The sequence below is a fragment of the Ursus maritimus genome, unplaced genomic scaffold (assembly GCF_017311325.1).
Source record: "Ursus maritimus isolate PB19 unplaced genomic scaffold, ASM1731132v1 scaffold_16, whole genome shotgun sequence".
Taxonomy (NCBI): domain Eukaryota; kingdom Metazoa; phylum Chordata; class Mammalia; order Carnivora; family Ursidae; genus Ursus; species Ursus maritimus.
In genome coordinates, this window is record NW_024424008.1 from 1,064,597 (window position 1) to 1,091,788 (window position 27,192).

General features: G+C 38.1%; 4 protein-coding genes across 4 annotated transcripts; all 4 read right to left on the bottom strand.

The window, feature by feature from the left end:
• Positions 1-786: 786 nt before the first annotated feature.
• Positions 787-1,799, bottom strand: LOC103680077 (olfactory receptor 52A1-like). Its single transcript, XM_008709617.2, has one exon. It carries the CDS (start codon positions 1,723-1,725, stop codon positions 787-789), a length of 939 nt encoding a protein of 312 aa, XP_008707839.2. The 5' UTR covers positions 1,726-1,799.
• Positions 1,800-13,633: 11,834 nt separating this feature from the next.
• On the bottom strand, positions 13,634-14,599 carry LOC103680121 (olfactory receptor 51I2-like). The gene has a single exon (XM_008709657.1). It carries the CDS (start codon positions 14,597-14,599, stop codon positions 13,634-13,636), a length of 966 nt encoding a protein of 321 aa, XP_008707879.1.
• A 7,405-nt stretch (positions 14,600-22,004) lies between these two features.
• On the bottom strand, positions 22,005-22,976 carry LOC103680075 (olfactory receptor 52Z1-like). The gene has a single exon (XM_008709615.2). It carries the CDS (start codon positions 22,974-22,976, stop codon positions 22,005-22,007), a length of 972 nt encoding a protein of 323 aa, XP_008707837.2.
• Positions 22,977-24,298: 1,322 nt separating this feature from the next.
• On the bottom strand, positions 24,299-25,237 carry LOC103680074 (olfactory receptor 52A1-like). Its single transcript, XM_008709614.2, has one exon. It carries the CDS (start codon positions 25,235-25,237, stop codon positions 24,299-24,301), a length of 939 nt encoding a protein of 312 aa, XP_008707836.2.
• Between the last annotated feature and the right edge of the window lie 1,955 nt (positions 25,238-27,192).

The window sequence follows — 27,192 nt, forward strand, 5'->3', positions numbered from 1 at the left end:
TCTCTCTTTCTCCCAGAATATAAAGCTATGGTGGCTATAAAATCAAAACATGTAACACTATGTCAAATTTACCATTATGCCTCTATTCTTTAATATAGCATTTATAATATTGTAGGTTTTCTCTAACACTTGATGAATTAATAAAGAAGTAATGGTGAGGGTACAGAAAAAGTAGTAAAGTGTTAAAAGGAACACCGGATTGTTCAGGATTTTTGTGTCTTAATGCCCTGAATGACACTGCAAATGTTGAAATTTGAAGACTATGTTTCATCAGATATATAGAGTTTTTGCTTCTTTGTTTGGTTTTTTTTATTTGAAAAAGAATAAAAAACTTCCTTTCATTTGTTTTAAAGATAATTGGGATGATCCAGAAACAAACAGTATCAATGATTTTCTTCACTGACCTGGACAATCAAAAACAATGAGACATGAGTGCATTTAAATTCATTCAGAGATACATATTTGTTAATCCTTCTGGAGAGGATATTTAGAGAACAAAGTTCAATCAAGAACTAAAAACTTAAAAAAAGGAAATGATATATGTTCACTAGTTTGCTCTTTCCTCATTGCTCATCCTCACTACCCACTAGGATCTAAATCCCATGACCAATAGGTATCACGGGCTGTGATGAGAAAGCCATCTACAAGGCAGACAAATTTCATGAAAGAATTAAATAGAAAACTCGAGCATCACAATTAGCACACATTTTTGCTGTTTTATTAAGTTTTGAGAGATTGCTACTATTGCATAGAGGGGAAGGCTACAGGTGTTAATCACAGTGGATTTTAGGAACACAACATCTTTACAACATTGATGCGAATCTGCTTGGTCTTGGCACCATAGACAAGTGGATTGAGAAATGGGGGGACCAGCAAGTAGAGGCTAGAAAAGAGGATATGAATATAAGGGGGAACATGAGCACCAAACCTATGTGTGAAGAAGGAGAAGAAGGCGAGGAAGTAGAGCTGGAGGAAGACACAGATGTGGGCGATGCAGGTATTGAATGCCTTCCACCGAGCCTCCTTCTGGGGCAAACGAAAAACTGTGATAAATATCTGTATGTAGGACAAAGTGATGAATATCAGGTCAAATCCTGCAACAGCAAATGCCACAAACAAGCCATAGATTTTGTTAACCTGCACATTTTCTGCAGCCAGTTTCACTATGGCCATATGCTCACAGTAGGAGTGGGAGATGATGGTTGTATGGTAAAATTGCAACCGGCACTTTATTAGTATTAAAGATGGGGCTACCAGAATGGCAGCCCTGAGTGTTACCACAGCCCCTATTTGGGTCACCAGCTGGTGGGTGAGGATAGCAGTATATCTGAGGGGATAACAGATGGCCACATAACGGTCCAGAGCCATGGCCAGGAGGATACCTGACTCTATGCACTCAAACGTGTGGATGAACCCCATTTGAAGCAAGCAAGACTCAAAATAAATCTCCGGTACATGAAACCAGAAGATGCCAAGCATCTTGGGAACAATGCTTGTGCCAAGTACAATATCTGTGACTCCTAGCATGCCTAGGAAAATGTACATGGGCTCATGGAGGCTGCGCTCTGAAACGATGATGATCAGAAGCATGGAATTTCCAAACAAAGCAAAGAGATACATGGCACAGAATGGAATCCCGATCCAGCACTGCACAGACTCTAGGCCTGGGATCCCTATTAGTGTCAACACAGAAGGCATGAAGACTGTCATGTTGGAGATGGACATAATGTCTTTGGGTCTCCAGAAGTGAATGAAAGAAGTATCTCAGTCAGTGGTACTCTTCTCCTCTACTCATTTTTTTTTTTTTTAATCCAGAGTCATCGTAGTGAGTCTCTCTGATTCTGGCCAAAGTCTAAGATCATATCATCCATCTCATGTATGTTACTGATGGAAAAAGACGGACCCATTGATGCACATCAGTATATTGAGGGAGGGCATCCCCAAGCACTGGTTCATAATAAGAGGTTATGTGCCTGGCAGGCCAAATGCATTAGAACCACCAGATCATCTGAGTAAGGGAATCAACTGCTGAATTTTCTGTTATGTCCTTCTGGACCTGCAGACAAAATAAATACTTATTTATCTTGTTTGGAAATTATACATTAATCAGATTTTCATCAATCTCTCCCTATCCCAAATTGCAGCTAATCCTTAGTGCTCATTTTTTTTTCCTCACTGTCCCTGAGTCAGGAACAGTTTAGATAAGCAAGTAATCAGACTCTAACCTATATACTGGTATCAAAAGCTTCTTATGAAAGAGAAGAATCGTAGACACAGCTCCACCCAAGAATATAATATATTTAGATATCTTCATCTATATATTACATATCTACATAAGAATGGATGTTCTTTCAAAAGAATGTAAGGTAGAGCTTGAGAAAAGATGACGCAAATCCATGTAATTTTCACAATCTGGATCAAAGTTCCATGCTATATTTTACCTTATTAGTAAAACTGTGCTTTATTTTTGTGTTTATTAGTAACATGGAATTACATAAAATGAGGTTCATGTTAAAATAGCAGAAATGCTGTAATACACGTTTCAGAATAACCAGAGGCAAGAAATATCTAGGAGGCAAGGAAATCCAGAGCAAAAATGTAGAGGCAAGAGGAGACATTCTTGGTGATTACAGGACATAGGTGAATAGGTAACTTAGCCAAAATAGAGGTTAGTTTCTAGGGTTTAAAGTGTTTATATTTACCATTAGCAAAAAATTGGCAAATTTAGGTTTGTTGATGTTTAAGAATATACACATCATTTGAATGCTTTGATCATTTTGGAGGTCAAGCATCAAAAATCAATAGAAAATAAAGGGGTGAAAACATAGACTCTTTAAATGGAATCCAATCTAAAAGTAGAAATGGAAGACAGAGGGCAGAACTTGGGAAACCAGAAATGATTCAGGAGAGGACTGTAGAGCAAGTAATCATTTGACCACCACAATTCACTGATGACTGAATTTTCTAAAATCTCATAATCCCCATATGAGAGCTCTTCTCTAATAAAGACCACTGCTTAAAAAATTGCATATCTAGAATTATGAAATTTTCCAGTTGTACAATAGAAAAATAGTTGCTATCTTATAGAAAACGGGGTTCAGTTATGTCGTTCCTTCCTAGACTCTCCAAAACTGTTGCTTTATGTCAGCAAGCTCACGGTGACCTAACCATGTACTGACTGTCACCAAATATGCCAGTAGTTCAAGAACAGCTGTGGTTTCTGCAGCTAAAACTCTAGGGAAGCATCATAGTCACAGGGATCATTTGTGAAGAAAGGCTGTATTCCGCCAGCATGCATTTAGGATAGACTAGTCAGTCAGTCAGCTAAGTCCTGGGTTTCCACAGCTTTGCTCTCCGGTGCTTCATTCTACAAATCCATAGGCCACAGATTGTTTCTCAGAGGCTTGACTTTTTCCTTTCTCATAGTTAATCAGAATTAGAATAGGAATCCTTTAGTAACAATCCCATTGACTGACTTACTCAACAGAAAGCAGCTGCCAGGGGAGCATTACCTGACAGGTACAGATGGTGGGAAGGCAGGTGGGAGAGGACATAAGTGAGTACAGGGCGGGTGGGAGGGAGTGCTTATCATTGCAACAGCCAGTAGGGAAGCATCCTCAGTCTTCATAGCACTATCCCTCATTGCTTACCTCTCACCCATCTTTCTTCCTCCTGAGATTCTGGTCTCATTCCCTGGTATCATGTGCTGGGCAGTGCCTCTTCTTTCTGTCCGCACCCTCACTAACAGCCCTCATAGTGTCATGATCTCTGATCCATTTGCTGCTGGGGCCATTTCCAATATGTGGACATCTCTGGGAGAACCTTTCCTGCTTGTCTTCTGTCCCTGAAAAAAATTTTACCCTATCCTGTAAACGTCTGTCTGAGATCACGTTCATGGGTTCACCCTCCAACAAAACTCACAGCAAGGTCTGTGTCGTGCTGGGGCAGCAGCATACATTTATTGAGCTTGACTGTAGAGCAAAGCTGCTGACTACCAATTAAAATGTTCCCCAGTGAATATGGAGAAGGAGGAGTTCTGAATATGAACTGAGAGATTTCCTCACCACTAGCCCGGTCCCGGAGGGGCACAGCTGCTCAGAATGATACTGTTTTGGGTCCATCCACAGCTCATGTCTCTGAAATGATTTCTCTAACTTGCAGAATTTCATTGCTCTTCTCTTTTCTCTTTCCCCACAGGATAAATGTAGAGCAATGAATATACACCAGTTGTATTTTTGTGAGTTCAGTCCCTTTTCTGCTGTCCTCATTTGGAAAAACATCTATTTGCAGATGACATATCACATAAAGGACTAGTATCCAAAATATATAATTTATCAAACTCAACACCCAAAGAGCAAATAATCCAATCAAGAAATGGGCAGAAGGCATGAGGAGTCCTTTCTCCAAAGAAGACATACAAATGGTGAACAGACACATGAAATAAATTTTGCTCAGTGTTACTCGGCATCGGGGAAATACAAATCAAAACCACAGTGAGATACCACCACACACCAATTAGAATGGCTAAATTTAACAAATCTGAAAACAACAGATGCTGGCGAGGATGCAGAGAAAGGGAAACCTTCTGACACTGTTGGTGGGAATGCAAGCTAGTATAGCCACTCTGGAAAACAGTGTGGAGGTTTCTCAAAAAGTTGAAAATAAAGGTACCCTACAGCCCAGGAATTGCAGTACTGGGTATGTACCCCAAAGATACAAATATAGTAAATGGAAGGGGCACCTGCACCCCAGTGCTTATAGCAACAATATCCACAACAGTCAAAGTATGGAAAGAGCCCATTGATTGTATACACACACACACACACACACACACACACACACACACACACAATTGAATACTACTCAAATATCAAAAAATGAAATCTTGCCATTTGCAATGACATGTATGGAAATAGAAGGTATTACGTAAGCAAGATAACTCAATCAGAGACAGACAATTATATGATCTCACTGGTATTTGGAATTTAAGAAACAAAACAGAGGCTCATAGGGGAAAAGAGGGAAAAATAAAACAAGGTGAAATCAGAAAGGGAAACAAACCATCAGGAACACTTAATAATCGGAAACAAACCGAAGGTTGCTGGAGGGGAGTTGGGAGATGGGGTAATTGAATGACAGACGTTAAGGAGGGAACATGATGTAATGAGCACAGGGTATTATATAAGACTGATGAATCACTGACCTCTACCTCTGAAACCAACAATACATCATATGTTAATTGAATTTAAATTTTTAAAAATGGAAAAAATATAAAATAAAATATAATATAAAAATAGAAATCTAAAAAATCAAAAAACAAACAAAGTGATTATACCATTTTACACTCTCATCAGTAATATATGGAAAAACATCTAAAGGACACTTAGATGTGGCCATGTTCCTTTGCCATGAACTCTATAAATATCCTTATGACCCTTCTTTCACTGAGACACTTCTGGAAAAAAAGAAAATCTGTATCCACACTGGCTCTTTACCACACATTTAACTCTCATTCTCCTGCAGTCTCATTCATCAGATTTTTATTATATTGAAGCTATGTTTGTAAATTCAGTAATATTCTCAGAATGACCAGCTAGGATGGACATTTCTAAATCCTTCTGTACTGAGCTCTGAGCCGGTTGTTGCCCATTTGATGAAATTTCTCTCTATCCCTCCCTTTTATACCTTTCTTCCTCTCTTCTTCCACTCTTCCCTCAGAATGCAGGTGTTTTGTGTCTCATAGATGTGGAGGAATCATGTTATCTGCTCTTGATGCAAGTAAAAAGAAGATACAATATATACTTTCAATTTTTTAGAAATGTGGGAAGAAGAATCAATGCATCTTTTATCATTAGAACAAATGATGAAATCAAAGAAATACTTATGTACATAGTACCTTTCTCATTGACATGATTCACCTGGTTTCTAGACTTTCTTGTATGTTGCTAACTTAAGATGTACTTGAGGTAATGTTGAGATGCTGGCGAATTTAGGAAGAATCCTTTCAGTAGGATGGAGATGGCATTCACAATGGATTTCAGGGAGAAGAAGAGATAGAGATGAAAGGGTGAGGAATCTTAAATGCTTTTTCCAGAATTTCATCTGTGGAGGAGACAGACACAATGGTACTGATTCATGTCGAATGGAATTGATTCAGAGGTCAGACTGGCATATGTTAATCATTAGTTCAGTCTTGAGACACCAAAGAATAATTTAGACTGGTTTATCATTTTGTTTTCCTCCTCTTCTTCTCTTCTACTTATTTTTTTTTTTAATTTTGGTGCCCCCCCCCCAATATTCTATCCTGGGTCCCTTTCACTCTCAAACTATGCATTATTGCTGGTAACCAAATCTCTCTTAATAACTGAGGTATCAATTTTGTTATGCCAACTCTTATAACAATATTTTCAGCACATATCCTGATGCTGTTCCTGGTTTGTCATGTCATCCAAATTTCAGTTCGTGTTAAACATACTTTGAAAGACTGTCCTGATCATTTCTTTTGCCTGTAGAAAGAGAAACAACTTTTTTCCACTTGATCGCAATACCTGGAAGTATCTTCACAAACAGATCAATACCTATTTGTTTTCCTTTTTATTTGTATTTCATGGGTTTCTTGGGGGGGAGTAGGCTAATGAATCATCTTTAAAGGATCATCATTCAAAATCTTTCTCAAAAAAATATTGATATGTATTCATTATGAAGCATACACCAATGTGGCAATCCAGGTTTTAGCAGAGTAAAATCAATTACATCTATTTCCTGTCCATCTTTTTTTTTTTAATAATCTAGTCATTAAGTAGTTCATATTGCCAATATCACTGATAAATCATATGAAATAGAGAGTCAAGAAATTAATGTCTATGTAGGTCAATTGACTCTCAAAAACAATATCTAGATCATTCAACAGAGAAAGAATAGTCTCCTCTACAAATAATGCTGAAACAACTGGATATTGATATAAAAAAATCAACCTTTTTTTTCTATACAACAATTAACTTGAAATGGATTATAAACCTAAACAAAATATCTAAAATTATAAAATTGCTAGAAGAAACCAGAACAATTTTGTGACCTCGTAATTAGGCAAATATTTCTTAGAACAGACCAAAAAGCATAAACTAAGGAAAGAAAATGATACATTAGACTTCACTACAATTTATTTTTTTAATTATATTATGTTAGTCACCATACAGTACATCCTAGTTTTTGATGTAAATTTCCATGATTCATTACTTGCGTATAACACCCAGTGCACCGTGCAATACGTGCCCTCCTTAATACCCATCACCAGCCTCTCCCATTCCCTGACCCCCCTCTCCTCTGAAGCCCTCAGTTTGTTTCCCAGAGTCCATAGTCTCTCATGGTTCATTCCCCCTTGTGTTTACCCCCCCTTTCTTCTTCCCTTTCTTCTCCTACTGATCTTCCTACTTTTTATGTTCCATAAATGAGTGAAACCATATGATAATTTTCTTTATCTGCTTGACTTATTTTGCTTAGCATTATCTCTTCCAGTCCCGTCCGTGTTGCAGCAAATGTTGAGAAATCGTTCTTTTTGATGACTGGGTAATATTCCATTGTATATATGGACCACATTTTCTTAATCCAGTCATCTGTTGAAGGGCATCTCGGCTCCTTCCACGATTTAGCTATTGTGGACAATGCTGCTATGAACATTGGGGTGCATATGGCCCTTCTCTTCACTACGTCTGTATCTTTGGGGTAAACACCCAGTAGTGCAATTGCTGGATCATAGGGTAGCTCAATTTTTAACTTTTTAAGGGACCTCCACACTGTTTTCCAGAGTGGCTGTACCAACTGCATTCCCACCAACAGTGTAAGAGGGATCCCCTTTCTCCACATCCTCTCCAACAATTGTTGTTTCCTGCCTTGTCCATTTTTGCCATTCTAACTGGTGTAAGGTGGTATCTTAGTGTGGTTTTCATTTGAATTTCCCTGTGGCTAATGATTTTGAACATTTTTTCTTGTGTCTGTTAGCCATTTGTATGTCTTCATTGGAAAAGTGTCTGTTCATATCTTCTGCCCATTTCTTGATTTGTTTATTTGTTTCTTGTGTATTGAGTTTGAGAAGTTTTTGTAGATCTTGGATACCAGTCTTTTATCTGTAGTGTCATTTGCAAATATCTTCTCCCATTCCGTGGGCTGCCTCTTAGTTTTTTTGACTGTTTCCTTGGCTGTGCAGAAGCTTTTTATTTTGATGAAGTCCCACAGGTTCATTCTTTCTTTTGTTTCTCTTGCCTTTGGAGAAGTGTCATGAAAAAAGTTGCTGTGGCTGTCATAGAGGTTGCGGCCTATGTTCTCCTTTAGGATTTTGATGGATTCCTCTCTCACATAGAGGTGTTTCATCCATTTGAAGTTTATCTTTGTGTATGGTGTGAGAGAGTGCTCAAGTTTCTTTCTTTTGCATGTAGCTCTCCAATTTTCCCAGCACCATTTATTGAAGAGACTGTCTTTTTTCCACCTTAAGTTTTTTCCTGCTTTATCAAAGATTAGTTGCCCAAAGAGCCAAGGGTCCATTTCTGGGTTCTCTGTTCTGTTCCATTGGTCTACGTGTCTGTTTTTGTGCCAGTACCATGCTGTCTTTGTGATCACAGCTTTGTAGTACAGCTTGAAATCTGGAAACATGATGCCCCCAGCTTTGTTTTTCCTTTTCAACGATTCCTTAGCAATTCGGGGCCTTTTCTGGTTCCACACAATTTAAAAATACATTGTTCTTTCAAAGATGCTATTAAGAAGATTAAAACAAGCCGTGGACTGGAGAAAATACTTGTAAAACAATTATCTAATCAATTACTTGTACCTAGGATAGATTAAAAAAAAACATTTTCAATAAAAAAACAAATTCTATTTTTTTCTAAAATTTTTCTTTGTTAACTCTTTAAATCCATTTTCTCATTATCCCATGATATCGGTGGCACAACAGAGAGCATATTGTTAAGACAGGCTTGTCATCTCAAAATGAAAAATCTAGAGACAAACAGACTTTAACTTCCTTTGTGGAGCCAGAAATATTTAGTCTATTTCGATATATTTAGGAATATTTATTAAGCCATGCCCACTGGATTTGAAGTTACTGTGCATACACACACAGAAAGATAACGAATGGGTCATAAGCTCATGAAAAGGGTCAGCATGTTCATTCATTAGAGAATGCTAATGAAAATCACAATGAGGTGGGGCAGCTGGGTGGCTCAGTCGGTTAAGGGTCTGCCTTTGGTTCAGGTCATGATCCCGGGGTCCTGGGATGGAGCCCCACATCCATAGGGCTCCCTCCTCAGCAGGGAGTCTGCTTCTCCCTCTGCCCCTCCTCAGTGCTTGTGCTCCTTGTCTCCCTCTCTCTCTCAAACAAATAGTAAAATCTTTTTAAAAAATCACAGTGAGATGTATCTACAAATCAGCTACAACAGAGGAAATTGAAGACCAATTTTGCCAAGTACTGGTGATAATGTGGAACATCTGGAACTCTCACATACTGCGGATGGGAATGTAAAATTGTAGAGCCACTTAGAAAGTGGTTTGAAATTTATTTTTTGTTTTTGTTTTGTTTTGTTTTGTTCTAATGTTTTTTTATTATATTATGTTAGTCACCATACAGTACATCCCTGGTTTCTGATGTAAAGTTCGATGATTCATTAGTTGTGTATAACACCCAGTGCACCATGCAATACATGCCCTCCTTACTACCCATCACCGGCCTATCCCATTCCCCCACCCCCCTTCTCTCTGAAGCCCTCAGTTTGTTTCTCATAGTCCATAAAGTTATCCTTACACATAGCAGAAGACCCAACATTCCTACTCCTGGTACTTACCCAAGAGCCATAAACAAGCTAGCGTGTGCAGGATTTCTATCCAAATCATCATACAGTATTTTTCATAGCAGCCTAAAATTTTGGACGTGTGGTTTCTTTTCAAAAATGTGTTAACATTGGACTTTTATTCCTAAAAGATAACAGCTGTCTGGAACTGAAGCGTATCTGCCTTCTTCATGAAGGGAAATGCCTGTTCATTCTGCTTCAGTCCTCACTAGTCTCTATCATTTTATATCCAGTCTGTTCCATTTTTGTGATGTTTCTGGGCCTGTTAGTATTTTAGGTTTTTGTGTTGCTGTTGTTCTCCTGGCTTTTCAGATCGGGATGATAAACATAATTTTGGCATCATGTCCCCTCTGTGCCACTGACAGGCTCTTATGCTGCAAACAAGCTCAGGGGATTTCTGACAGTTATTTCCTCTTTCCTGTCAGACCGTGATGGCCTGTTTGCACTCACACACTCGTGCTGTTTACCAGTATTTCTCGGTTTTCTTCTTTTCTCTGCTCATCTGTAAATTTGTGGCTTTTTAACTGCCTCTGCATCAGTGACTATGAGCGCAGACGATGTGTCACAGATGAAAGCATTAGCATTCCGGTGTGCGCTCACCGTCTTTTTTTCATTCACGTGAATCATCTATTCTAAGAGCTTCATATTGAAATGTTAAGAGGCTCCAACAACTTCTCTTACTCATACTTACATGGTGTATAAATTCACCCTCCACCCACTACCCACATTGTAAAGAGAGAGAGAGAAATTTTATGTCCCTTGAGATTTGGGGGCTATTTGTTACTGTAGCATAAATTAGCCTAAACTGATTTGTACAACCATGAGATGAGGCATATTCTTGGTGTGATCCTCAGAGTGAATTAAGTCTGTCACCTGCAAGAACTAAACTCACAGTGAATATCATGTAATAAAATGTTACAATAAAATCGAGTTGCTGTTTTCAACATTTCTCTATCATCAGTGTAAGAATGAAAGTTTGACCCATAGGATCACGGGTGATGTTTCTGGTGGTTATAGGGATTGAAGAAGAAGAGAATCCCTTGGAAGCCAGACTGGTTTAAGGGGAAGCCCATTGTATAAAGATCCTGTTGAAGAAATATTTAGGTGACATCATTACAGACTATAATTAGTTAATTATAATTAATAATGTTATATTTGAATTTTAAGATATAATACACCACTCATAATATGATTGGTTGAAAGCTTAGTTTTTTGTGATGTCTAGTTTAGAATCCAGATTCTGCCACAGGCTAGCTGAGATTTGGAGCATTACACTTGACTTCTCTATGTTTCCATTTCCATATCTGCATGCTGTAGAACATACTGATAATGGCTTCATATAACTGTTCTACGGATTAAATGATCTTCATCTATGTAAATCACTTAGTATAGTACACCACATAGAGCTTCTGTCAAATAAATTCAGGCTTTAATTATGATACGTTTGAACTTAATATTAGGATACAGAGCTACTATTGGGCAGTGTGAAATTTGCACGGTGTTTCACACATTTCTCTCAGATATTGTGAGAGAGTAATGACTAATAAAAATCTAAGTATTCATGGAGCAAATTCTACCAGGAACTTTGCCAATTGCTTTATTTACATCATTGTATTTCATTTTTAAACCATCAAGTTGAAACTCTATTTTATTCCCTATTTACAAATGAGGAAATTTATTTCAAACAGGTCAAATCACAGAAAAGTCCCACACATATTAAGAGTTAAAATAGCTAAATTGTGGAAGGAGCTGAGATGTCCATCAACAGACAAATGGATAAAGAAGATGTGGTCCATATATACAATGCAATATTACTCAGCCATCAGAAAGAATGATCACCCAACGTTTGCATCAACATGGATGGGACTGGAGGAGATTATTGTAAGTGAAATAAGTCAAGCAGAGAAAGACAATTATCATATGGTTTCACTCATTTATGGAACATAAGAAATAGCAGGGAGATCGGTAGGAGAAGGAAGGGAAGAATGAAGGGGGTAAAGAGAAGGGGGAATGAACCACGAGAGACTACAAACTCTGGGGGAAAAAAATTGAGGGCTTCAGAGGGGAGGGGGTGGGGGATTAAGATAGGCCAGTGATGGGTATTAAGGAGGGCACATATTGCATGGAGCACTGGGTGTTATACGCAAACAATGAATCATGGAACACTACATCAAAAACTAAGGATGTATGGTGACTAACATAACATAATAAAAAAAATTTTAAAGAAAGAGTTAAATAGGTATAATTTGGACTTAATTATAGCTGATTTAATCATCCACCATCAAATTATAGACTTTGTTCTTGCAAGTACCACCTTATCACTGTGTGGCTTCAGTAAAGTTACAAAAATTCTTTCAACTTCTTCATTTATATAATGAGAATAACAATACTAATGAATTCACAGGACTGCCATGGAGATCCGCACTAATTATTGTTATGAAATGGCTTCTGAACTACCTTGAAAAATTAAGAATTAGGTCAGTAAAAAATATCCTTACCCATTTTCATGATTCCACCGAATTGAGCACTTTCAAACATAGGTACATAAAAAATGGAAGAGAACTCAATAAATCGAGTGAATTGGGTAATAACAGAAAAAAATGGTATAAATGATGCCACCCATTGCCTTATACACTTACCACTTTTTCTAAGGCAGGGACCTGTCTTAATTACTTGGCTGACTGGTAATTAGTCAAAACTCTTGTTTATGAGGATATTCATTCTGGTTTGTGGAAAATCAAAACCACATGGAAAAAGAAGTTGAATCTTGCAGACCCCATCTAGGACGTTTACTTCAAGTTGTTCCTTCCCTCCCTGACTTCCTGTTCCTCACAAGCATGTCTACTGACATCTACTACTGAGTGATTCATGTTAACCAAATTTATTACAAAAGTTAAGGAAGGCATGTGATAGGATGAGCACTGGGTGTTATATGCAACTAATGTATCATTGAACATTATATCAAAAACTAATGATGTATTATATGTTGACTAATTGAATTTAAATTTTAAAAAGTGGAGGCTTATTTTTTTGAGTTCTTTCCTACTGAACCCACTATTTTCAAATCATTCTTTTTTCATGCCATTAGTTAATTAAAAATAAAATGGTTTCTTAAAGTCAAAAACATTTTTTTACTTTATATATTTGTTCTGTGGATTAAATTATCTTAATGTATGTAAATCACTTAGTAAGGTACCAATTGAAAGTTATCTCTGCTTCACAGGCACACATTCAATGAATACTTAATATCAGCCCAGGATGTTTTTAAATTTTTTTATTACAAAAGCTTTGAACATCTACAAAACCAACATTATAATGAAACCCCATCTACCCATCATCCAGCTTCTATAATGGGCAACATTATGCTGTTCTTCTATCTCCCACACTCTATACACTCCCCTACTATACACACTCCTTTGTGTCCTCACAAATTGTATCACAACTATGTACCACTACATTGTACATACTTGGAAATACAAACCTGCCTAAGACCCATTCTACCTATTCCCAAAGGGAAAAACAAATGAATCAAGTATTTAAGGACTAGTCAAACAGTGTCCTTACCAGGGTAAAGTCTGGAGACTGTGTCTCCTTCTATAAGCTTACATCAAAGTAAAGACATTCTGTATTTTCAGGGAGAAAGGGTGAGGCTATTTTTCTTTTCTCCATCTATTAAAGCTCACAGATTTCTCAAAAGCAATAAAAAATTATGGAATTTTTTCCCATTTGTTGGACTAATATCCAGGCAATAAGGTCTGATCCAAATTCCCGCATTCTTAGGGTATTATCTATCTGGATTAGACCCCACGCCTCTTTCTAGGCAGTGTTCGAGCAATGCTATTGCGAATTTCCTTGGTTTTCATACTATAGACAATGGGGTTGACGACAGGTGGGAAGAAGAGGTAGCCATTGGCCAGGACAGTCTGGAGGAGTGGAGGTAAGTGCCGCCCAAAACGATGCAGCAAGGAGAGGCTGATCATGGGCACATAGTACACAAGAACAGCACACATGTGTGACACACATGTGTTGAGTGCCCTCCACTGCCCAGTCCCAGAAGCTATTCCCAGTACCGTGTGAAGAATCAACACATAAGAAACCACAATGAGCAATGAGTCCAGCCCAAATGTGGAGGTAATGACAAACAGACCCAGGATGCTATTGGGGCGGGTGTCTCCACAGGGCAATTTGATTAGATCTGAATGGAGACAGTAAGAGTGTGTGAGGGTATTGTGGCCACAGAAAGGTAGGCCCTTCAGGAGGAAGGGCAGTGGGAACATGAGCACCACACTTCGAAAGGCAATGGTGGCACCCATTCCAATGATGCGGGGAATTGTCAGGATGGTTGTGTAGTGCAGTGGGCTGTAGATGGCCACAAAACGGTCTACAGACATAGCCAGAAGGACACCTGACTCCATGATGGTAAAGGAGTGCATGGAAAACATCTGGAGCAGACAACCACCAAAACTGATATCATAAATTCCACAGAGGAAAATGCCTAGCACAGTGGGCATGGTGGAAGCAGAGACCCCAAGTTCAACAAAGGCTAGCATGGCCAAAAAGAAGTACATGGGTTGGTGCAAAGCAGGGTCAATCCGGATGATATGAAGAATGATGCCATTTCCTAGGAAGATGATGGCGTACATCAGGCAGAAAGGGATGGATACCCAGATGTGCTCTGTCTCTAGCCCTGGGATGCCAACCAGAGTGAACGTCGCAGGTGTGAACGCAATGGACCCATTGAAAACGTCATGGTGAGACTTCATTTGACGATACATGGAAGTGCATGGGGACTGGAGAATATAAATCTCTGGTCAGTTATTATACATCAAATTTCAAGCTCTTAATAGTCTTATTTAAAACATTTCCTTACCAAAGAGATGGAAACTTATTTCTGAAACAAGGACACATGGAAACCATCCTGTGCGGAAGAGAAATCTATTTAGATATGAGTAAAGATTATTTCTCCATGGGCTACATGCCAAACACAAAAGGCATGAACAGAAATCTCCACTGGGCCATTTATGGCAGTGAAAGGCAGTGATAATAAGCATGGAAATGACAGCTTTCCATGGAAATTGAAGACTGAAGAAGGATCTGGTAATTTTCTGCAGTTTGTGCAGGAATGAATGTAAGTAGCAAAAGAAATATAACACAGTAGTAAAGAGAATTCATGGTTCCAACACTTAATAGACTTGTGATCTTGGGAGAGCCACTTAAGTATCTGAGATCCAGGTATTTGATATAAACAGAATAACAGTTAAATAGGATAATGTATGTAAATTGTTTGTCATTATATTTGGGACAGTAAATACTCAACACAGGAAATCAAAGGAACAATTAAGTATTAGAAAATGGGGCTACGGGTGGCACAGCGGTTAAGTGTCTGCCTTCGGCTCAGGGCGTGATCCCGGCGTTCTGGGATCGAGCCCCACATCAGGCTCTTCCACTATGAGCCTGCTTCTTCCTCTCCCACTCCCCCTGCTTGTGTTCCCTCTCTCGCTGGCTGTCTCTATCTCTGTCGAATAAATAAATAAAATCTTTAAAAAAAAAAAAAAGAAAAAGAAAACGGGGCTACTTTCTCCCAGTTTTTAGTATTTTTCAATGTCTTTTTTTTAACTTATCAGTTGACTCTTTCTCCACCTACTACCCACGGATGATGGGGAAAGCTTCTGTATTTTGTAGAAGGGTAAGTGTCTCCTGTCGGAACCTGGGGTCCAAAGCCATCAGGATCTCACAAGCTGAATATGATGGCAAGAGTTCCTTACTGGGGAATAAGTTCATTAACACTTAACTCTACGCATCTGTAGCAGAGCCTTGGGTGTGAAGGTGAGGAACCAGAGATGGAATTCACGATAGGGCTTGGCATAGAGGTGCTGCATGAAGGTGAAGTCTTTTTCTCATATTGGGCTGGTGCTCTTGGTTAGGTATAACCAGTGGAATGCTAATAAATGTTTAAAAACCAACTGTCTGAGTAAAATACCCTGATCTGTACCAGTTGCCAGTTTCTCTAGGTTAAATACTCACACTGTAAGCAATTTCAGGCTACCAATGTGATACAGAGCTGAGATTTTTATGAACAGCCTTCCCAACCTGGTGCAAGGCAGTTACCACAATAGCATTAAACATAACTCAACTGATCCTAAATTTGAGATATTTTCTTACCAGGTGAACTGGCAGCAGGCACATCAATCCATGTCTACCCTTTCTTGCTGTTTCCTTCTAACCAGGCCATAAGCACAGTTATTACTGTCCTTTATATGCACTTAACTGATCAGCATGGGAGGCAGGATGAGACAGAATCCTTCAGGGAGCAATTATCGAAGAATAATTATCCTTGGAAACTTCATCTAGATTCTGGAGAAGGGGAGAGAACCAGTCCCGCTGACAGGCTTGCCAAGAAACATATGCTAAGGGTGTATAGATGCCAAAGAAGAAAAAGAAACAACAAATAATTAATTTTAGCATTAATTACTATTTAAATATAGAACATTTGTTTACATTTTAATATGTCTGTCTTTCTATTGTCTTTTGACTTAATTTTTGTCCTATACAATATACATGTCGTATGTAATATTTATGTAGTAAACATTTTTCTCTATGACAAAATTTTTTATCTTAAACAGCTATTCCATACACAAATTCAAAAGTAGAAACAATTATGGAGTTATAGATAAAGATAGAACTGCACATGGAGATGGGAAGTGATCTGGACAGTGGTAGACATAGAGACAGGAATAGTGATGGAGATTTTACTAGAATCAAGAGAAAGCGAGGAGAGTGTAGAGAACTTTAACTCCATCTGGAATTTGATTTGGGGACGTGGGTAACTAAGGGTTTCATTTAATTATTCACACATGTAGAAACCATTTTTTCAATACATGTATTAATAGATAATCTGGTGCTCCCTTGATCATTTTGAGGGAATATATGTTTTAGTTTAAATTTGTATATAAATACTGATCTATATCTTGACTCCGCAGTCTGCTTTTGGATCTAAATGTCTATTATGTCATATTTACACTGCTGCAATTATTGTTTTTATAATATATAAATTCATATTTAACTGGTCAAGGAATTTTTAAAAATTGTCTTACTAACATCTATGTTTCTTCTTTTAAATAAACAGGACAACCCAGCATATAGAAAAAGAGAGCAATGGCGCATATATACACATTAAAACCATAAAATTCTTAGGAAAAAACATAGAGGTAAACTATCATGACCTTGGATTGGACAATAGATTCTCAAATGTGACACCAAAACATTAACAGCAAAATAAAAAACCATAGCTCAATTGTATTTCATCAGCATTAAACTTTTTGACATTATTAGATGACATTATCAAAAAATAAAATAATAACCTACAAAACGGGAGAAATATTACAAATGATATATCTCTAAGGGTTTAAAACCTAGAGTATATAAAGAACTCAAACAATTCAAAACCAAGACAAACAACCCAATTTAAAAATAGGCAGAGGAAAAAAAATAGGCAGAGGACTTGGGTGATTATTTCGCTAAAGACAATATGCAAATAACCAACGGCTCATGAACTAAAAATTAAAACCATAATGAGATACTACTTCACACTCACTAAAATGTCTAGAATTTTAAAATTAAAAACTAACAAATTGTGGCAAAGATAGGGAAAATTGGAACCATCATAAATTCCTGGTGGTGATGTAAAATGGTGCAAATTCTGTGGAAAACTGTCTGGCAGGTTCTTAAAAAAATTAGGCATAGAATTCCATATAACGCAGTAATTCCACTCCTGAGTATGTCCCCCCCAAATTAAAAGCAGGTATTCAAACAAATACTTGTACATGGATTTTTCCCTGTAGCATTATTTACAATAGCCATTTGGCGGAAACAACCAAAGTGTACATCAACAGATGAAGGTATAAAACAATGTATAGACATACAAATGAGACGTTATTCATCCATACAATGGAATGAAGTATGGATACATGCTACAAGGTGGTTGAACCCTGAAAACATTATGTTGAGTGAAATAAGCCAGACACAAAATATAAATATTATATTATTCCACTTATACAAGTAAGCAAATTCATAAAAATGTATAGTAGATTAGAGGTTACCAGGGGGGTGAGGAGTTACTGGTTAAGAGGTATAGTTTCCCAAAGCGATCTGATCTGTCAATCAAAGAAAGACAAATAGCGTATGATTTCACCTATATGTGGAATTTAGGAAACAAAACAGATGAACATGTGGGTAGGGAAAAAAAAAGAAGAAGAAGAAAGGAGGAAGGGGGAGACAAACTATAAGAGACTCTGAATGATAGAGAACAAACTGAGGGTTGACCAAGGGAGGTAGGTGGGGGATGAGCTAGGTGGTGATGGGTATTGAGGATGGCATTTGGGATGAGAACTGGGTGTTATATGTAAGTGATGAATCACTGAATTCTACTCCTGAAACCGATATTGCAATGTATGTTAACTAGAATTTAAGTAAAAATTGAAAGAAAAAAAATTTGAGTGTTCCTCTGTTTTAATAAAACTGTATTTCTTCCCCCCAACTCCCAAAAAAGAAAAAGAGGTATAGAGTTGCTGTTTTGGGTGATGAAAAATTTTGGAATTGGTGTTGATGGTTATATAACATTATAAATATTATTAATTTCATTGAATTGTAATTTTAATAAATATTATAGATAATAAATGTTATGGCACATATATTTCACCACAATAAAAAAATTGAAAAAAATATCAGTAGGCAAGCAATAAAATAGGTTAGCATTTAACTGGGATTATGCTGAATTTATGGGTTGTTTTGGAGTCAGTATTATTACAATGAACAATATGCAATGAACATCTATTTCAGGTACACATACCTTTTTGTTTACCAAGTCATTTTATTTAATTTATTTTTTTATTTTTTTAAGTTTTTATTTATTTATTTGTGAAAGAGAGAATGGGCAAGAGAGGGGGAGGGAGAAGCAGACTCCCTGCTGAACAGGGAGCCCTGACACAGGGCTAGATCCCAGGACCCTGGGTTCATGACCTGACCTGAAGGCAAACACTTGAGGTACCCAGGCACTCATTGTTTAGCATTTTAAATGACATCATTTTCTATTTCATTTTTCCATTTATTATAGCTGCTATAAAACATTATGGACTTTCCCACAGCTTTTTTGAAGTATAATTGGCAATCAAAAATCATTTATATTGGATGTGTGTAACTAATGACCCAGTATAAGTATACATTATGAAATATTCACCAAAACCAAGCCAATCAACATATCTATCACTTCACACCTGTACCATTTTCCCATTTTTTTTTCTCTTTTGTGGTGAGAATACCCAAGATCTACTCTCTCAGCAAATTTCAAGTACACAATACACTATAAAAATATATGGATTTGTATGCTGCTTTTCTGGAACTCTGTTGACTTTCCTATGCTTTATAAAGCCTAGGAAAATAAGTAAATAAATAAATAAAAATCATTTGATAAAATCTAGAATTTGTTTTTTTTCTTTCCCCAATTCTTATACTTCTTTAACTTGTGTTAGCTAAAACCCCAATTATAACATGATATTCTGCATGAGTCTTGACGCTGGGTATACTAGTCTATTTAGCCTCTTCACACTTTGGGATACATTTTCCTGATGCCCTGTTCTTTCCGTCACAGAGTTTCACCATTGCCGAGACCACTTAGGACAGAGCAAAAACCACAAGAAGGAAGATTTATTCTTCTGACTCTCTTGTCTCTCTAAATCTACCTCTGGGGAAAGCTATCGCTCAACTACTCAGATGACATATTCTTTAATTCTCTGTGTCTCAGAGTCTGAAATTAAATTACCCAGCCTCCTCTTCTTAGGAAAGACTGTTCTCACTTACCAATTTCTTAGTGCCCTGTTTGTTTAATTGCATCTGGAAGAGTATGTCAGTTTTCTCTAAGCTCCTCCAGAGCTCTCCATTTCTATCTTGTGTGGTATTCCATCTTTCTTATTCATTGTTCCCCAGCTGAAGATTTAGTGGTCAGGAGACAGTAGGATATGGAGGGTCACCTTCAAAATTTCCAGGGCACTGGCTCAGTAATGGTGCCTTCAGCAGCAAAGCACAGACAGCGGTCTCCTACCTCTTTCAGCATCCACACATCCCTGAGCCCTCAACCTGAAAGTTTCTTAAAATTAAGGCTACATCATTTCCATCATTGTTTATCCTATCATACTTCATACATTCTGGGTGGGTAGTTGGCATTTTCTTAGTTCCCCAGTGCCAAAATCAAGCATTTAATGTTTAAGTCTCACTTAAACCACTCATTTAAGCAACTATTTTGTCAGAATATTGTAATCTATTTACTCTCAGACTCTCCATCGTTCCTTGGAGAATTTGGCCCTGAACCAGAATATTATTTTTTTAAAGATTTATTTATTTATTCATTTATTAGACAGAGAGAGACAGCCAGTGAGAGAGGGAACACAAGCAGGGGGAGTGGGAGAGGAAGAAGCAGGCTCACAGCGGAGGAGCCTGACGTGGGGCTCGATCCCAGAACGCCGGGATCACGCCCTGAGCCGAAGGCAGACACTTAATGACTGCGCCACCCAGGCGCCCCGAACCAGAATATTATTTGCTGCAACTTTTTGTCAACATTTTATGTGACTTCCATATCTATGACGATGATCCATTTCAACCACTTTTCTTCACATTATTGTTAGCAGGGCTAGGTTCAGTTTGGTGAATTGGGTTCTTTAGTGTCTTTGTTCATAAAAATTACCATCATCATCAAAATAAAATTATACTTATTAAATGCCAAGTGTGTCATACATCATATTTCATTTACTTGTCAATCCAATAAAGAAGGTACTAAAATAATTCCATTTTACCTGTCAAAAACCAATACTTACATAACAGGACAATTTTATATGCTTAGTGTGGGATAGGCAAACAAGGATTTCTAATATCAAAGTATTTCTTTACCTCCTAGAGTAGATTTCCTTGATGAAATTCAAGTGAATATAACATATATTTCAATCCAAGATAATTATTCAGGATTCCAAGAGTCAAGGAAACAGCCTTTGATTTCTCTCAATGACACTATACATGCATAAATGTGTATTCACACATATATGATATATACATAACAGAAAAACAAAGAGAAAGACTAACCCAGAAAAAGCTGTAAATGTTCAAGAAAATGCTTCCAAGTTCTTTTTATTGCTTTCTTCAAGTGCAAATAAGGTCACATTTCACATTCCCACAGCATGTGATAGACCTTGAGAAAGCAGAGATTATAAACATATTTACTTTTTTTTCAGATTATAATAATATCTTCTTAAATAAAGAAATTATGATACAGTCTAGAGACAAATTATAGAAAATTATATTTGGTGTGATAAAAGCCTTTTCAGGGAAGGTAACATGTAAACATGCTATGTAATCTTTTACTGCCTTTTAATTTTGGCCTGGGTATGGCATTTTTAATCTCCTACTCCCTCCTTCAGTGAAGTCTCTGTTAACAGGATGCTTCATTGATATTTGGGCCTGAAGTCCCCAATATATAGGGGAAAAAGTATGGATTTCTAAGGTGTCTACATGGTCTCAGATGGGTTAATATAATTATTTGTTTTAATTCAGAATTATCTGTTCATATAATAAACCAATGCTCTGTGCCTATTCCATACAGTAGACTTTGTATCAGTAAATCAGAAAATATCTCATTTTAGAACTCACATTTTAATTTACAAAAAAGGTGAAGATGACTATAGTTTAGTGCTTCATACTACTGGCCCAAGTGTTCCCTGATTGCAGTGGGAGTGTTTCATATTTCAGCAAAATTGTAACTGTCTGTATAAAAGCTCAACAACTGACCATTCTCACTTCCTAGCCCTACCCAAGAAAACTCCACTTGGGTTGAACTCTAAGATGTATTTCTTTTTACTCATAGTTCAATTATGTTTGCTTAAGAAGAAGTTACGATGCAAGATAATAGCATATCTACGAGAATTGAGAAGATCATTATTTTTTCAGAGTCTTATTGCTTTAGGAAAATGCATTGGTACTTTGGCATTTACTGTCCTTTTAAGTGTATTGAGGATTATTTAAGGATTTCATTTATCCCCCTTACCCATTCAAATAGTGTGTGTGTGTATGTGTATGAGTCTGCATGTTTTCTTCAGAAATATCCAGCATTAGACATTAATCTTCATTTTAACAACACGTGCTGAAATGGGAGAAAAGCAAAATTGCTTGGTCTTGGATCTGTTTGGTCTTGACCCCATAAATGATGGGGTTTAGCATAGGGGGCACCACCACACAGAGGTTGGCTACGAGGATGTGCACATGGTGAGGGATGGCTTTCTCCCCAAAATGATGGACAAAAAATGAAAAGAATGCTGGGGCATAGAACATAAGGATGACACAGATGTGCGAAGCACACGTGTTGAGGGCCTTGAGTCGGGCAGCCCAGGAAGGTATCCGAAACACCGTGCAAAGGATCATGCTGTACGACATAATGATGAACACAATATCCAGTCCTGTATACAACAGGGCCACAGTCAGGCCATAGATGATGTTCCCCCTGATATTGTCACATGCCAATCTGGCAATGCCCATGTGCTCACAGTAGGAATGGGGAATGATGTTTCTCCCACAATACCTAAGGTGGTATACCAGGAAGACGAATGGAAGGCAGATGATAAAACTCCTGACCACAGCTACTAGGCCCATCTCCCGGGTGACTGATGAGGTTAAGATATTGGTATATCTCAGAGGGTGACAGATGGCCACATAGCGGTCAAATGCCATGGCCAGGAGAATAGCAGATTCTGCCACAAAGATGAAATGTATGAAGAACATCCGGGACACGCAGCAACCAAAGGATATATCCATGGACTGGAACCAGAAGATGGCCAGCATCTTGGGTGCTGTGGTCGTGGAGAGCAGGACATCTGCCGAGGCCAGCATGGAAAGGAAGATGTACATGGGCTCATGGAGGCTGCGCTCAGTCACAATCATGAAGATCAAGAAGACATTGCCTACGACAGCCGAAACATACATTGAACAGATAGGGATGGAGAGCCAGGTGTGAGAATCTTCCAGCCCTGGGATTCCAATCAGGACATACCACATAGCCTGGGGACTGGTGTGATTGTACGGGGAAGGAGGCATCTGTGGCAGCATATTCCACACCGAGTACCTTGAATAAAAACCACAGGGCTGACTGAGGTTTGAGGAACACTGCCGTAGGCAGAATGATGTCTGATCAGATTTTTCCCCCAATATGTTCTTCTCTGTGGAAGAACAGGGAGATGTATTAACTAGCCTAAAATTGTACTCTGAATCTTTCCATGGAAGAATTAAAACATCCTGAAAAAAAAATTAGAATTTAATACATGCTTAATATGTCTCATAGTACTTTCCAAATATAGCTCATTAAATCTCCACAATAAACTGTTGAAAAGACCTTTACATTAATCCTTGACATGGATACTACTATGACTCCTATGGATGAAAAAAATCCCACAGACTTTCAGCTTCTTGACCTAGATCCCGTTGGATTCAGAGTCAAACTACATAAATTTGAAAGATCTGATCTCAGCCACCATCCAATGCTGACTACAGAAATAAAACTCTATACAAAAACATGTCATCAAATGACTGAATCATGAATATATGCATGGAAGCCATGTGTGGCTAATAGGGACAGTATAAGTCTGGGGCCCATAGATTGATTTCAATACTAAGTCATACCCTACTGTATTATCATTAAAAATTACATAATTTGAAGCTTAGTTTTCATATATAAAATACCTAAAATAAACATCAATTGTAGGATTGTTTTTTTAATAACACTTGATGAATGAATAAAGTAGTAAATGGTGATGAAGCAGAAAAAGTAGTGATGTGTTACAAGGAATACTGGATTTCTGATGATGTTTATGTCTTAATGGCCTAAGTGACATTGGAAATGTTGAAAATTGAAGACTATGTCTTATCAGTACATACAGTATTTTGCTTTTCTGTTTGGGTTTTTTTGTTGGTGGTAGTAGTGTTCACGTAAAAATAAAAAAAAATCCTCTCATTTTATAAAGATGATTAGGATAGTATAGAAACAACAGAATCAACAACATGTTACCAGTGAGTACGTGGACAATCAAACCAATGAGTGTTGGGTGCATTTACATTTTTGTGATATATATTTGTGAATGCTTCTGGAGACGGACACTTAAAGGAGAAGGTTCAATCGGGAACTAAAAAATAAGGAAAAAGGAAATGATATACGTTCATTATTTTGCTCTTTCTACATTTCTCATTCTCATTACCCAGTAGGTGTCATAGGCTAGGATGTGACAACCATCTAATGGGCAGGCAAATTTCATGAAAGAATTAAATAGAAAACTCAGGCATCACAATTACCATGGATATTTGCTCTTTTATTTAGTTTTGAGCGATTGTTACTATTGCATAAAGGGGAAGGCTGCAGGTGTAAATCACAGTGGATTTTAGGAACACAGCATCTTTACCACGTGAATGCGGATCTGCTTGGTCTTGGCACCATAGACAAGTGGATTGAGAAATGGGGGGACCAGCAAGTAGAGACTAGAAAAGAGGATATGGATATAAGGGGAAACATGAGCACCAAACCTATGTGTGAAGAAGGAGAAGAAGGCGAGGAGGTAGAACTGGAGGAAGACACAGATGTGGGCGATGCAGGTATTGAATGCTTTCCACCGAGCCTCCTTCTGGGGCAAACGAAAAACTGTGATAAATATCTGTATGTAGGACAAAGTGATGAATATCAGGTCAAATCCTGCAACAGCAAATGCCACAAACAAGCCATAGATTTTGTTGACCCGCACATCTTCTGCAGCCAGCTTCACGATGGCCATATGCTCACAGTAGGAGTGGGAGATGATGGTTGTATGGTAAAATTGCAACCGGCACTTTATTAGTACTAAAGGTGGGGCTGCCAGAATGGCAGCCCTGAGTGTTACCACAGCCCCTATTTGAGTGACCAGCAGGTGCGTAAAGATGGCAGTATATCTTAGTGGATAACAGATGGCCACATAACGGTCCAGAGCCATGGCCAGGAGGATACCCGACTCTATGCACTGAAAAGTATGGATGAACCCCATTTGAAGCAAGCAAGAATCAAAATAAATCTCTGGTACATGTAGCCAGAATATGCCAAGCATCTTGGGCACAATGCTTGTGCCAAGTACAATATCTGTGACTCCTAGCATGCCTAGGAAAATGTACATGGGCTCATGGAGGCTGCGCTCTGAAACGATGATGATCAGAAGCATGGAATTTCCAAACAAAGCAATGAGATACATGGCACAGAATGGAATCCCGATCCAGCACTGCACAGACTCTAGGCCTGGGATCCCTATTAGTGTCAACACAGAAGGCATGAAGACGGTCACGTTGGAGATGGACATAATGTCTTTGGGTCTCCAGAAGCAAATGAAAGAAGTATCTCAGTCAGTGGTACTCTTCTTTTCTACTCTTTTTTTATCCAAAGTCGTCATAGTGAGTCCCTCTGGTTCTGGCCGAAGTCTAGGATCATATGAACCATCTCATGTATATTATTGATGGAAAAAGACGGACCCATTGATGCACATCACTGTTTTGAGGGAGGACATCCCCAAGCACTGGTCCATAATAAGAGGTTATGTGCCTGGCAGGCCAAATGCATTAGAACCACCAGATCATCTGAGTAAGGGAATCAACTGGTGATCTGTCTGTTATGTCCTTCTGGTCCCACGGAAAAAATAATTATACTTTTATATTTTGCGTGGAAATTGTACATTAATTGGATTTTCAAAAATGACTCCCTATCCCAAATTGCAGCTAATTCTTAGTGCTCTATGATGTTTCCCACTGTCTCTCAGACAGGAACTGTTAGCCTGGACAAGCAAATAGTCAAACTCTATCCAGTATATTGCTATCAATGGCTCCTATGAAAGAGAAGAGAGATTAAACAACTCCACCTGCGAGCATAATACACTTATATATCTAAATCTATCTGTATATGACATTGCATATCCATGTATGAATGGATGTCCTTTCAAAAGAAATTGAGATAGAGCTTAAGAAAAGATGACTCAAATCCATGTAATTTTTACAATCTGGATCGAAGTTTCATGTTGTCTTTTATATTATTAGTAAAACTGTATTTTAATTTGTCTTTATTACTAACATGGAATTCCTTAAATTGAGTTGTATACTTAAAATAGCAGAAATTCTGTAATACACGTTTCAGAATAACCAGAGGCAAGAAATATCTAGGAGGCAAGGAAATCCAGAGCAAAAATGTAGAGACAAGAGGAGTGATTCTTGCTGATTACAGGACATAGGTGAGTAGGTAACATAGCCAGAATAGAGGTTAGTTTCTAAGGTTTAAAGTGTGAGATTTACCATTAGCAAAAGATTGGTAAATTTAGGTTTGTTGATGTTTAAGAATATGCACATCATTTATATGCTCTGGTCATTTTGGAGCTCAAACATCAAAAATAAAGAGAAAATAAAGGGGTGAAAACATAGGTTCTTTAATTGGAATCCAATCTAGAAGTAGAAATGGAAGACAGAGGGCAGAACTTAGGACACTAGAAATGATTCAGGAGAGGGCTGCAGAACAAGTAATGATCATTTGACCACCACAATTCACTGATGACTGAATTTTGTAAAGTCTTGGGCTCTTAGTCCCCATATGAGAGTTCCTCTCTGATAAACTTCATTGCTTTGAAAAATTGCATATCTAGAATCATGAAACTCTCAAGTTGTACAATAGAAAAATAGTGGCTATCCTGTAGAAAGGAAGGTTCAGGTATGTCGTTCCTTCCTAGACTCTCCAACACTGTTGCTTTATGTCAGCAAGCTCACGATGACCTAACCATGTACTGACTGTCACCAAATATGCCAGTAGTTCAAGAACAGCTGTGGTTTCTGCAGCTAAAACTCTAGGGAAGCATCATAGTCACAGGGATCATTTGTGAAGAAAGGCTGTATTCCGCCAGCATGCATTTAGGATAGACTAGTCATCAGTCAGCTAAGTCCTGGGTTTCCACAGCTTTACTCTCCGGAGCTTCATTCTACAAATCCATAGGTCAGAGATTATTTCTCAGAGGCTTGACTTTCTCCTTCCTCAGTTACTCAGAATTAGAATAGGAATCCTTCAGTAACAATCCTATTGACTGACTTACTCAACAGAAAGCAGCTGCCAGGGGAGCATTACCTGACAGGTACAGATGGTGGGAAGGCACGCGGGAGAGGACATAAGTGAGTACAGGGCGGGTGGGAGGGAGTGCTTATCATTGCAACAGCCAGTAGGGAAGCATCCTCAGTCTTCATAGCACTATCCCTCATTGCTTACCTCTCATGCATCTTTCTTCCT

Coding starts and splice junctions, on each gene's coding strand:
- LOC103680077 (XM_008709617.2), bottom strand. CDS start 1,725: ATGTCCATCTCCAACATGACAGTCTTCATGCCTTCTGTGTTGACACTA.
- LOC103680121 (XM_008709657.1), bottom strand. CDS start 14,599: ATGAAGTCTCACCATGACGTTTTCAATGGGTCCATTGCGTTCACACCT.
- LOC103680075 (XM_008709615.2), bottom strand. CDS start 22,976: ATGCTGCCACAGATGCCTCCTTCCCCGTACAATCACACCAGTCCCCAG.
- LOC103680074 (XM_008709614.2), bottom strand. CDS start 25,237: ATGTCCATCTCCAACGTGACCGTCTTCATGCCTTCTGTGTTGACACTA.